The 12,920-nt window shown below is 56.4% G+C and overlaps 1 protein-coding gene and 1 long non-coding RNA gene across 3 annotated transcripts; both read left to right on the top strand.

Moving 5' to 3' along the window:
* The first annotated feature begins 1,884 nt into the window (after nt 1-1,884).
* On the top strand, nt 1,885-9,508 carry LOC136569911 (adhesion G protein-coupled receptor E5-like). Its single transcript, XM_066570265.1, has 9 exons — nt 1,885-1,915; nt 2,060-2,295; nt 3,499-3,687; nt 5,285-5,479; nt 5,919-6,062; nt 6,381-6,601; nt 8,144-8,210; nt 8,668-8,759; nt 9,505-9,508. Exons 1-9 carry the CDS (start codon nt 1,885-1,887, stop codon nt 9,506-9,508), a joined length of 1,179 nt encoding a protein of 392 aa, XP_066426362.1.
* A 134-nt stretch (nt 9,509-9,642) lies between these two features.
* Nucleotides 9,643-11,506, top strand: LOC136570117 (uncharacterized). Of its 2 annotated transcripts, none has more exons than XR_010785505.1 (3): nt 9,643-9,736; nt 10,293-10,532; nt 11,405-11,506. It is a non-coding gene; the product is annotated as an uncharacterized lncRNA (long non-coding RNA). The 2 variants fall into 2 exon arrangements; XR_010785504.1 differs by lacking the exon at nt 9,643-9,736 and adding an exon at nt 9,871-9,909.
* The last annotated feature ends 1,414 nt before the right edge of the window (nt 11,507-12,920 follow it).

Below are 12,920 nucleotides of genomic sequence, written 5' to 3'. Positions count from 1 at the left end.
CTCTGTCCCTTTGTCCCCAACCCTGTCCCTGGCTGTGTCCCGGGGGTGGCACACAGGTGACACAGGTGTCACACAGGTGACGCTGTCCCTCTGTGTCCCCAGCGCTGTCCCTGGCCGTGTCCCTGTCCCTGGGGGTGTCACACAGGTGGCACACAGGTGTCACACAGGTGGCACACAGGTGTCACAGGTGTCACACAGGTGTCACACAGGTGGCACACAGGTGACGCTGTCCCTCTGTCCCCAGCGCTGTCCCTGGCCGTGTCCCAGGGTGTCACACAGGGGGTGGGTGTCACACAGGTGTCACACAGGTGTCACACAGGTGTCACACAGGTGGCACACAGGGGGTGGGTGTCACACAGGTGTCACACAGGTGTCACACAGGTGGCACACAGGGGGTGGGTGTCACACAGGTGTCACACAGGTGTCACACAGGTGGCACACAGGTGACGCTGTCCCTCTGTCCCCAGCGCTGTCCCTGGGGGTGTCACACAGGTATCACACAGGTGTCACACAGGTGTCACACAGGTGGCACACAGGTGTCACACAGATGTCACACAGGTGGCACACAGGTGACGCAGTCCCTCTGTCCCCAGCGCTGTCCCTGGCCGTGTCCCAGGGTGTCACACAGGGGGTGGGTGTCACACAGGTGACACAGGGGATGTCACACAGGTGGCACACAGGTGGCACACAGGTGGCACACAGGGGGTGGGTGTCACACAGGTGTCACACAGGTGTCACACAGGTGGCACACAGGTGTCACACAGGTGGCACACAGGTGACGCTGTCCCTCTGTCCCCAGCGCTGTCCCTGGCCGTGTCCCGGGGTGCCCCCCCCGGCCCTGTCACCCTGGGGGTCCCTGGGGTGACGCTCGAGGTCCCCCCCGAGGTGGCCCTGGACGAGGAGAGCGGTACGGGGGGGGAGGGGACAATGGGGGACACTGGGGACACTGGGGGGACACTGGGGGGGTCTGGGGACACTGGGGACACTGGGGGGGTCTGGGGACACTGGGGACAGTGGGGACATTGGGGGGACATTGTGGAATTTGGGTCATTTTGGGGCCATTCCGGGGGATTTTGGTCTCATTTTGAGGGGGATTTTGGGGTAATTTCAGGGGTTTTTGGGATATTTCATGTCCTTTTCCTCCCTTAGGGCTGTCCCTGGTGGGGCTGCTGACCCTGGCGGGGATTTGGGGGTCATTTCAGGGGGTTTTTGGGTTATTTTAGGGTGGATTTTTGGGTAATTTCAGGGGGATTTTGGGGTAATTTTGGGTAATTTTGGGTAATTTTCATGTCCTTTTCCCCCCTTAGGGCTGTCCCTGGTGGGGCTGCTGACCCTGGGGGGGATTTTGGGGCAATTTCAGGGGGTTTTTGGGGTAATTTCAGGGGGATTTTGGGGTAATTTTGGGTAATTTTGGGTTATTTCATGTCCTTTTCCCCCCCTAGGGCTGTCCCTGGTGGGGCTGCTGACCCTGGGGGGATTTGGGGGTCATTTCAGGGGGTTTTTGGGGTAATTTCAGGGGGTTTTTGGGGTTATTTTAGGGTGGATTTTGGGGTAATTTTGGGGTAATTTTGGGATATTTCATGTCCTTTTCCCCCTCCAGGCCTGTCCCTGGTGGGGCTGCTGACCCTGGCGGGGATTTGGGGGTCATTTCAGGGGTTTTTTGGGGTCATTTCAGGAGGTTTTTGGGTTATTTTAGGGTGGATTTTTGGGTAATTTTGGGTTATTTCATGTCCTTTTCCCCCTCCAGGCCTGTCCCTGGTGGGGCTGCTGACCCTGGGGGGGATCTTGGGGTAATTTCAGGGGGTTTTGGGGGTAATTTCAGGGGGTTTTTGGGGTAATTTCAGGGGGATTTTGGGGTAATTTTGGGTAATTTTGGGTTATTTCATGTCCTTTTCCCCCCCCAGGCCTGTCCCTGGTGGGGCTGCTGACCCTGGGGGGATTTGGGGGTCATTTCAGGGGGTTTTTGGGGTAATTTCAGGGGGTTTTGGGTTATTTTAGGGTGGATTTTGGGGTAATTTTGGGTAATTTTGGGTTATTTCATGTCCTTTTCCCCCTCCAGGCCTGTCCCTGGTGGGGCTGCTGACCCTGGCCGGGCTCCCCGGGGCCCTCTCGGGGGCTCCCCCCGTGCTCTGGGGGGGTTGGGCGCGGTCCCTGCCCCGCCCCCCCCGCCGGGGCCGCCCCTTCCCCGCCTTCCGGGTCCTGTCCCCGGTGGGCGCCGCTTTTGTCGCCCGCGCGTCCCCGAGGCCGCCCCGGGACGGCCCCGCGGCCACGCTGCGGTTCCGGCACCCGGCGCCGGTCAGTGCGGCCCGAAAACAGCCCCGGGGCGGGGGGAATGCGCAAAAAATATTGGGGGGAAATGAGAAATACTGGGGGGGAAATGAGAAAAATTGGGGGGGAAATGAGAAATATTGGGGGGAAATGAGAAATATTGGGGGGGAAATGAGAAATATTGGGGGGGAAAGCGCAAAAGATTGGGGGGGGGGAAGCACAAAAATTGGGGGGAAAATCATAAAAATTGGGGGGGAAAGCACAAAAAAATTGGGGGGGGGAAAGCACAAAAAATGGGGGGAAGGACAAAAAAATTGGGGGGGAAATGAGAAAAATTGGGGGGGGGAAAGCGCAAAAAAATTGGGGGGGGAAAGCACAAAAATTGGGGGGAAAATCATAAAAATTGGGGGGGGGGAAAGCACAAAAATTGGGGGGAAAATCATAAAAATTGGGGGGGGAAATCGCAAAAAAACTGGGGGGGGGAATTACAAAAATGGGGGGGAAATCAGAAAAAATGGGGGGAAAGCGCAAAAAAATTGGGGGAGGAAATCACAAAAAATGGGGGGGGAAGCACAAAAATTGGGGGGGGGAAGCACAAAAAAATTGGGGGGAAATGAGAAAAATTGGGGGGGGAAATCATAAAAAATGGGGGGGGAAGGACAAAAATTGGGGGGGGGAATCACAAAAATTGGGGGGGGAAATCAGAAAAATTGGGGGGGGAGCACAGAAATTGGGGGGGAAATCAGAAAAATTGGGGGGGGAATCCTAAAAATGGGGGGGGGAATCATAAAAAATGGCGGGGGGAAAGCACAAAAAAAAATTGGGGGGGAAATCAGAAAAATTGGGGGGGTAAAGAATAAAAATTGGGGGGGAAATCACAAAAAATAGGGGGGAATCCTAAAAAACGGGACAGAAAATAAAAAAAAAAAAAGGGGCAGAAAAGCACAAAAAATGGGGGGGGGGGGAAATCACAAAAAATGGGGCAGAAAATCACAAAAAAAAAGGGGGTGAAAAAAATCACGAAAAATGGGGGGAAATCCCATGAAATGGGGTGGAGGGGCTGAAAATGAATGGGGAGGGGGGGGGATCCCAAAATTGGCGTGGGGTGACCCCAAATTGGGACCCCAGAGAGGGCAGAGGGGACCCTAAAACGGGGAGGGGGGGGGGGGGGTTTGAGGACCCCAAAAAGGGGCTGGGGACCCCCCCCCGACGCCCATTTTTGTTGTTCAGGACCCCAAACTGGGGGGGACGATCGTCTGCGCCTTCTGGAACCCCCGGGCGGGGCGCTGGGACACGGGGGGGTGCCGGGTGGTGCCCCCCAAAAACGGGACCCCCCCCCACGGGGAGCCCCCCGGCACCGTCTGCGCCTGCGACCACCTGACGAGCTTCGCCGTCCTGCTGGCCTTCAACGAGATCCAGGTGCCCCAAAACCCCCTGAAATCACCCCAAAAACACCCCTAAAACAGCCCCGAAATACCCTGAAAATACCCTGAAAATACCCCAAAAACCTGGCCCGAAAATACCCCAAAAATGCCCCAAAATCCCCTGAGGAGCTTCGCCGTCCTGCTGGCCTTCAACGAGATCCAGGTGCCCCAAAACCCCCTGAAATCACCCCAAAAACACCCCTAAAACAGCCCGAAAATATCCTGAAAATATCCCAAAAATAACCCCAAAAATTGGCCTGAAAATACCCCAAAAATGCCCCAAAATCCCCTGAGGAGCTTCGCCGTCCTGCTGGCCTTCAACGAGATCCAGGTGCCCCAAAATCCCCTGAAATCACCCCAAAAACACCCCTAAAACAGCCCCAAAATAGCCTGAAAATACCCTGAAAATATCCCAAAAATATCCCCAAAAATTGGCCTGAAAATACCCCAAAAATGCCCCAAAATCCCCTGAGGAGCTTCGCCGTCCTGCTGGCCTTCAACGAGATCCAGGTGCCCCAAAACCCCCTGAAATCACCCCAAAAACACCCCTAAAACAGCCCGAAAATATCCTGAAAATATCCCAAAAATAACCCCAAAAATTGGCCTGAAAATAGCCCCAAAAATGCCCCAAAATCCCCTGAGGAGCTTCGCCGTCCTGCTGGCCTTCAACGAGATCCAGGTGCCCCAAAACCCCCCGAAACTGCCCCAAAAACACCCCTAAAACAGCCCAAAATAGCCTGAAAATATCCCAAAAATAACCCCAAAAACTGCTCCAAAAATACCCCAAAAACATCCCAAAATCACCCCAAAAATCGCCTAAAAATAACCCAAAGACCTGCCCCAAAAAATACCCCAAAATCCCCTGAAATCACCCCAAATACAGCCTGAAAATATCCTTGAAATATCTTCAAAATATCCTCAAAATAACCCCAGAAACTGCCCCAAAACCACCCCAAAATAACCCCAAAATGCCCCAAAATCCCCTGAGGAGCTTTGCTGTCCTGCTGGCCTTCAACGAGATCCAGGTGCCCCAAAACCCCCTGAAATCACCCCAAAAACACCCCTAAAATAACCTGAAAATATCCTTGAAATATCCTCAAAATATCCTTGAAATAACCCCAAAAATGCCCCAAAAATGCCCCAAAAATGCCCCTGGCTGTGTCACTGTGGTGGCCCTGGGGGTGTCGCTGATGGTGTCACTGATGATGTCACTGATGGTGTCACTGATGATGTCACTGTCCCCTCCCAGGACCATTGGCTGCTGGACCTGGTGACACTGGGGGTGTCACTGATGTCACTGTGGTACCAAGAAGGTCCCAGGGGTGGCCCTGTCGGTGTCCATGGTGGCCCTGGGGGTGTCACTGATGATGTCACTGATTATGTCACTGATGATGTCACTGATGGTGTCACTCAGTGTCCCCACCCCGTGTCCCCTCCCAGGACCATTGGCTGCTGGACCTGGTGACGCGGGTGGCCCTGTCCGTGTCCGTGGTGGCCCTGGGGGTGTCACTGATGATGTCACTGGTGATGTCAATGATATCACTGATTATGTCACTGATGATGTCACTGATGATGTCACCGTCCCCTCCCAGGACCATTGGCTGCTGGACCTGGTGACCCGGGTGGCCCTGTCCGTGTCCGTGGTGGCCCTGGTGGCCGCGGCCGCCACCTTCGCCCTGTGCCGCGCCGTGGCCGAGCCGCGCCGGACGCTGCAGCTGCACCTGAGCCTGAGCCTGCTCGGGGGGCACCTGGCCTTCCTGCTGGGCATCGACGGGGCACAGAGCCCGGTACGGGGGATTGGGGGGATTGGGGGGGTTTAGGGGAGATTTGGGGGGGTTTGGGGGTATTTGGGGAGGTTAGGAGGTGCCCCCTGCCTTCCTGCTGGGCATCGACGGGGCACAGAGCCCGGTACGGGGGATTGGGGGGATTGGGGGGGTTTGGGGGAGATTTGGGGGGGTTTGGGGGTATTTGGGGAGGTTAGGAGGTGCCCCCTGCCTTCCTGCTGGGCATCGACGGGGCACACAGCCCGGTACGGGGGGCACTTTGTGTCCCTGCATGTCACCTGTGTGTCACCTGTGTGTCACCTGTGTGTCCCCAAAGTGTCCCTGTGTGTCCCCAATGTGTCCCTGTGTGTCACCTGTGTGTCCCCAATGTGTCCCTGTGTGTCACCTGTGTGTCACCTGTGTGTCCCTGTGTGTCACCTGAGTGTCCCCAATCTGTCCCCAGGTGTCCTGCGTGGTGACAGCGGTGGTCCTGCACCTGTGCTACCTGTCGGCGTTCTGTTGGATGGCGCTGCAGGGCGCTCACCTGTGTCACCTGTGTGTCACCTGTGTGTCCCTGTGTGTCCCCAATGTGTCCCTGTGTGTCCCTGTGTGTCACCTGTGTGTCCCCAATGTGTCACCTGTGTGTCACCTGTGTGTCACCTGTGTGTCCCTGAGTGTCACCTGAGTGTCCCCAATCTGTCCCCAGGTGTCCTGCGTGGTGACAGCGGTGGTCCTGCACCTGTGCTACCTGTCGGCGTTCTGTTGGATGGCGCTGCAGGGCACTCACCTGTGTCACCTGTGTCACCTGTGTGTCACCTGTGTGTCCCTGTGTGTCCCCAATGTGTCACCTGTGTGTCACCTGTGTCACCTGTGTGTCCCTGTGTGTCACCTGAGTGTCACCTGAGTGTCCCCAATCTGTCCCCAGGTGTCCTGCGTGGTGACAGCGGTGGTCCTGCACCTGTGCTACCTGTCGGCGTTCTGTTGGATGGCGCTGCAGGGCGCTCACCTGTACGTGCTGCTGGTCCAGGTGTTCGCCCCGGCCTGGCTGCGCCCGCGGCCGCTCCTGGCCCTGGGCTACGGCCCCGCCCTGGCCATCGTGGGGCTCTCGGCGGCCGCGTTCCCGAAGGGATACGGCACCGATCAATAGTGAGTATTGATAACCATCAATAGCAATCAATAGCGATCAATAGCGATCGATAGTGATCAATAGAGATCAATAGCGATCAATAGCGCCCATCCCCGTGGCCATCGTGGGGCTCTCGGCGGCCGCGTTCCCGAAGGGATACGGCACCAATCAATAGTGAGTATTGATAACCATCAATAACCATCAATAGTGATCAAGAACCCCTGATAGCGATCGATAGCGATCAATAGTGATCAATAGCGATCAATAGCGCCCGTCCCCGGGGCCATCGTGGGGCTCTCGGCGGCCGCGTTCCCGAAGGGATACGGGACCAATCAATAGTGAGTGATCAATAGTGATTGATAACCATCCATAGCGATCAATAGCGATCAATAGCGATCAATAGTGATCAATAGTGATCAATAGCAATCAATAGTGCCCATCCCCATGGCCATCATGGGGGGCTCTCGGCGGCCGCGTTCCCGAAGGGATACGGGACCGATCAATAGTGAGTGATCAATGACCATTGATAGTGATTAATGACCATCAATAGGGATCAATAGTGATCAATAGTGATCAATGACCATTGATGGTGACCAATAGTGATCAATAGTGATCAATAGTGATCAATGACCATTGATAGCGATTAATGACCATCAATAGTGATCAATGGTGATCAATGACCATCAATAGTGATCACTAGTGATCAATAGTGATCAATGACCATCGATAGTGATCAATAGTGATCAATGACCATCAATAGTAACCGATAGTGATCAATAGCGATCAATAACCATCGATAATGATCCATAGTGATCAATAGCGATCAATAACCATTGATAGGTATCAATACTGATCCATAGTGATCGATGACCATCGATCAATGACCAGTGATCAATGGTGATCGGTACTGAATGGGGGGGCAGCTGCGAAGGCTCCCAGTGCTCCCAGTGCTCCCAGTTTATCCCAGTGCTCCCAGTCCCTCCCAGTCCCTCCCAGTCCACCCCAGTTTGCCCGTTGTCCCCAGTTGCTGGCTGTCCATTCCCAGTTTATCCCAATCCCATTCCCAGTCCATCCCAGTCCCTCCCAGTCCCATTCCCAGTTTATCCCAGTCCCATTCCCAGTCCATCCCAGTCCCTCCCAGTCCCATTCCCAGTTTATCCCAATCCCATTCCCAGTCCATCCCAGTCCCTCCCAGTCCCATTCCCAGTTTATCCCAGTCCCATTCCCAGTCCATCCCAGTCCATCCCAGTTTGCCCGTTGTCCCCAGTTGCTGACTGTCCATTCCCAGTTTATCCCAGTCCCATTCCCAGTCCATCCCAGTCCATCCCAGTTTGCCCGTTGTCCCCAGTTGCTGACTGTCCATTCCCAGTTTATCCCCGTCCCATTCCCAGTCCATCCCAGTCCATCCCAGTTTGCCCGTTGTCCCCAGTTGCTGGCTGTCCATTCCCAGTTTATCCCAGTCCCTCCCAGTCCCTCCCAGTCCATCCCAGTCCCATTCCCAGTTTATCCCAATCCCATTCCCAGTCCATCCCAGTCCATCCCAGTTTGCCCGTTGTCCCCAGTTGCTGGCTGTCCCTCGAGCGCGGCTTCCGCTGGAGCTTCCGGGGCCCCGTCATCGCCATCACCGCCGTGAGTGACACCCGAGGGTGACACCCATGTGCCACACCCGTGTGTCACACCTGTGTCACCTCCTGTGTGTCACACCTGTGTCACCTCCTGTGTGTCACCTGTGTCACCCCGTGTGTCACCTGTGTCACACCTGTGTGTCACCTCAGTGTCACCCTAATGTCACTCTGCTGTCCCCAATCCCCCGCAAATGCCCTCAAATCTCCAAATGTCCCCAATGTCCCCAGAGTCCCCCATGTCCCTCAATATCCCCAATGTCCCCACTGTCCCCACTGTCCCCAGTGTCCCCCCAGTGTCCCCAATGTCCCCAGTGTCCCCCCAGTGTCCCCAAAGTGTCCCCAGTGTCCCCCCAGTGTCCCCAATGTCCCCAATGTCCCCAGAGTCCTGAGTGTCCCCAGTGTCCCCAATGTCCCCAGTGTCCCCCCAGTGTCCCCAAAGTGTCCCCGATGTGTCCCCCCAGGCCAACGCTGTCATCCTCGTTGTCACCCTCTGGAAGTTGGTGCAGAAATTCCACGAGGTCACCCCGGACATGGGGACCCTGCGCCGGGCACGGTGGGGACACCGAGGGGACACTGGGGGGACATTGGGGACACTGAGGACAGTGGGGACACCGAGGGGACACCGAGGGGACATTGGGGACATTGGGGACATTGGGGACACCGAGGGGACACCGGGGGGACATTGGGGACATTGGGGGGACACTGGGGACATTGGGGACATTGGGGGGATTGGGGACATTGGGGACACAGAGGGGACATTGGGGACATTGGGGACATTGGGGACACCGAGGGGACACCAAGGGGACACCGGGGACATTGGGGGGACACTGGGGACATTGGGGGGGATTGGGGACATTGGGGACACCGAGGGGACGTCGGGGACACCAGGGGGAGACCGAGGGGACTTTGGAGGGACATCGGGGACACTGAGGGGACACTGGGGACATTGGGGGGGATTGGGGACATTGGGGACACTGAGGAGACACCGAGGGGACATTGGGGGGGACTGGGGACACTGGGGGGGGATTTGGGACATTGGGGACACTCGGGGGGACACTGGGGACATCGGGGATATTGGGGGGACACCGAGGGGACATTGGGGTGACATCGGGGGGATTGGGGACATTGGGGACATTGGGGACACTGGGGACATTTGGGGACAATGGCGACATTGGGGACATTTGGGACATTGGGGGGATTATGGGGGGACATTGGGGACATCGATGGGTCACACAGGTGACCCTGAGGTCACACAGGTGACCCTGGGGTGACCCTGGGGTGACCCTGGGGTGACCCAGGTGACCCGGATCCGCTGTCCCCAGGGTGCTGTGGGTGACGTCACTGGGCCAGCTCTCCCTGCTGGGCTCTGGTTGGGCGCTGGGCGTGGGGGCGGGGCTGGGCTGGGCGGGGGGGGCGGGGCCGCCCCTCCCCCCCGGCAGCGCCCCCCCGCCCCTCCCCCTCCTGTTCTGCGCCGTCAACGCCGCCCAGGGGCTGCTGATCTTCCTGTGCCACTGCCTGGGGCACCCCAAGGTACCGAAACCCCCAAAATTCACCCCAAAAAATGGAACCGTGATCCTCAAAAACCCCAAACCCCCAAAAAACCCCCAAAAAATCCCCCAAAAACCACAAAAACGGGACCCAAAATACCCGAAACCCCCCCAGCCCTGCTGATCTTCCTGTGCCACTGCCTGGGGCACCCCAAGGTACCGAAATCCCAAAAATTCACCCCAAAAAATGGAACCGTGATCCTCAAAAACCCCAAAACCCCCAAAAACCCCCCAAAAATCCCCCAAAAACCACAAAAACGGGACCCGAAAATCCCAAATTCCCCCCAAAATCCCCCCCAAAATCCACCTGGGAGCCCAAAAACCCCAAAATCAGCCCCAAAATTGCCCCAAAAGGGCCCCTGGTCCAAACTGGGAGGGTCCCAGTTCAAACTGGGAGGGTCCCAGTTCCAACCGGGCTATTCCCAGTTCACACTGGGCCGTTCCCAGTTCAAACCAGTGGATCCCAGTTCACACTGGGCCGTTCCCAGTTTACCCTGGGCCGTTCCCAGTTCAAACCAGTCAATCCCAGTTTGTTGCAGGTGCGGGCCTGGTACCGGTCCCTGCTGTGCCCCCGCTCGCGGCCGTACTCGGAGTTCACCAGTAACACCAGTAACACCAGTAACCAAAACTGCCACACCAGTATGAGCCGGGTGAGGGGCTCCCAGTCACACCAGTGACACCAGGTGAGATATCCCAGTCACACCAGTAACACCAGTAACCAAAACTGCCACACCAGTATGAGCTGGGTGAGGGGCTCCCAGTCACACCAGTAACACCAGGTGAGATATCTGATATCACACCAGTGACACCAGTAACACCAGTAACCAAACCAGTATGGGGCGGGTGAAGGGATCCCAGTCACACCAGTGACACCAGTAACACCAGTAACCAAAACTGCCACACCAGTATGAGCCGGGTGAGGGGATCCCAGTCACACCAGTGACACCAGTGACACCAGTCACACCAGTAACACCAGTAACACCAGTAACACCAGTAACCAAACTAGTATGGGGCGGGTGAAGGGATCCCAGTCACACCAGTAACACCAGTAACCAAACCAGTCACACCAGTGACACCAGTGACACCAGTAACACCAGTAACCAAACCAGTATGGGCCGGGTGAAGGGATCCCAGTCACACCAGTAACACCAGTGACACCAGGTGAGATATCCCAGTCACACCAGTGACACCAGTGACACCAGTATGGGCCGGGTGAGGGGCTCCCAGTCACACCAGTATCACCAGTAACCCCTCCCAGTATCACCACTATCACCAGTAACTCCTCCCAGTCACACCAGTGACCCCAGTGACCCCTTCCAGTATCACCAGTCACACCAGTGACACCAGTATGAGCCAGGTCAGGGGCTCCCAGTCACACCAGTGACCCCAGTGACCCCTCCCAGTGACCCCTCCCAGTATCACCAGTCACACCAGTAACCCCAGTAACCCCTCCCAGTATCACCAGTGACCCCTCCCAGTGACCCCAGTGACCCCTCCCAGTCACACCAGTAACCCCAGTAACCCCTCCCAGTAACCCCAGTGACCCCTCCCAGTAACCCCAGTAACCCCTCCCAGTAACCCCAGTGACCCCTCCCAGTGACCCCAGTGACCCCTCCCAGTCTCACCAGTAACTCCTCCCCTCCCCCCACAGGTGCAGAAAATTCCGGAAAAATCGAAAATTTCGGGGAAAAAATCTTCGGAATTTTGGGGGGAAAAAATCTTCGGAATTTCGGGGGGGAAAAAATCTTTGGAATTTTGGGGAAAAAAATCTTTGGAAATTTGGGGGAAATCTTTGGAATTTGGGGAATTTTGCTGCCCCTCCCCCACCCCCTGAGCCCCTCCCCCCCCCCTCAAGGAGATCAATAAAGGAAAATGAGGCCGAGTTTGGGGCGGATTCCTGGATTTTTGGGTAAAATCCGAGGAATTCCCAAATTTAGGGGCAAATTCCTGGGTTTTGGGGCAAATTCCTGGGATTTTGGGCTGAATTCAGGAAATTTTGGGGTGAATTCCTGGAAATTCACGGGATTTTGGAGCAAAATCCCAGATTTTGGGGGAAATTCAGGAATTTTGGGGCAAATTCCTGGATTTTGTGGTGAAATCTGCAGATTTTGGTTTTCATTCCCAAATTTTGGGCTGAATTCAGGAAAATTTTGGGGCGAATTCCAGCGATTTTGAGTTAAATTCAGGGAATTCCGGGCAAAAATTTTTTTTGGTTTTTTTTTTCCAAATTTTTCTTTTTATTTCCAAAAATAAACTTTGAGCCGCGCCCCTCCCCCACCCCACGGGGGGGGGGGGGCCTCAATCAAGGGACCCCCCCCCTCAAACCCCCCCCCAGGACCCCCCAAAACCCCCCCAGGACCCCCAGATTTGGGGGAGGGGGCGCATCCCAAAGAATCCCAAATTTTTTTGGGGGGTCCCAAATGAGCCCCAAATTTTGTGGGGAGGGGTCACAGCTGATCCAGAATTTGGGGAGGGGTCCCTGATGAGCCTCTCCTTAAATTGGGGGGGGCCTCAACCCTTTGGGACCCGCCGAACCCCCCCCCCCCAAAATGACTCCCATGCTCCAAAAGAGCCCCAGATTTTGGGGTGCTGGGGGCCCCAAACGACCCCAAATTTTGGGGAGGGGGGGTCACAGCTGATGTGGAATTTGGGGAGGGGTCCCTGATGAGCCTCTCCTCAGATTGGGGGGGGGGGTCTCAACCCTTCTTGACCCCCCCAAAACATCTCAGGACCACTTTTAGGAACCCCCCCCCCAAAAATGACTCCCATGCTCCAAAAGAGCCCCGAATTTTGGGGTGGTGGGGCCCCCAAATTTGGGGAGGGTGCGGAATTTGGGGAGGGGTCTCAGCTGAGGCTCTCCTCGGGGGGGTGGGGGTCACACAAGGGGGGGGGGGTCCCAGCCTTTCCTGACCCCCCCAAAATGACTCCCATGCTCCAAGAGAGCCCCAGATTTTGGGGTGCTGGTGGCTCCAAACGACCCCAGATTTGGGGAGGGTGGGGAATTTGGGGAGGGGTCTCAGCTGAGGCGCTCCTCGGGGTCACACATGGGGGGTCCCAGCCCTTCTTGGCCCCCCAGGACCCCCCCCAAAATGACTCCCATGCTCCAAGAGAGCCCCGAATTTCGGGGCGCTGGGGGCTCCAAACGACCCCAGATTTGGGGAGGGGTC

Source organism: Molothrus aeneus, unplaced genomic scaffold, assembly GCF_037042795.1.
Source record: "Molothrus aeneus isolate 106 unplaced genomic scaffold, BPBGC_Maene_1.0 scaffold_30, whole genome shotgun sequence".
NCBI lineage: Eukaryota > Metazoa > Chordata > Aves > Passeriformes > Icteridae > Molothrus > Molothrus aeneus.
This window is presented reverse-complemented; position numbering and strand designations above follow the sequence as displayed.

What these genes read in the sequence shown, in the direction of transcription:
- LOC136569911 (XM_066570265.1), top strand. Translation starts at nt 1,885, where the DNA reads ATGTCCTTTTCCCCCCCCAGGCCTGTCCCTG. An exon ending in GGTTCCGGCACCCGGCGCCG is followed by an intron (nt 2,296 to 3,498) that starts GTCAGTGCGGCC and finishes TTTGTTGTTCAG; the next exon opens with GACCCCAAACTGGGGGGGAC. An exon ending in TCGACGGGGCACAGAGCCCG is followed by an intron (nt 5,480 to 5,918) that starts GTACGGGGGATT and finishes ATCTGTCCCCAG; the next exon opens with GTGTCCTGCGTGGTGACAGC.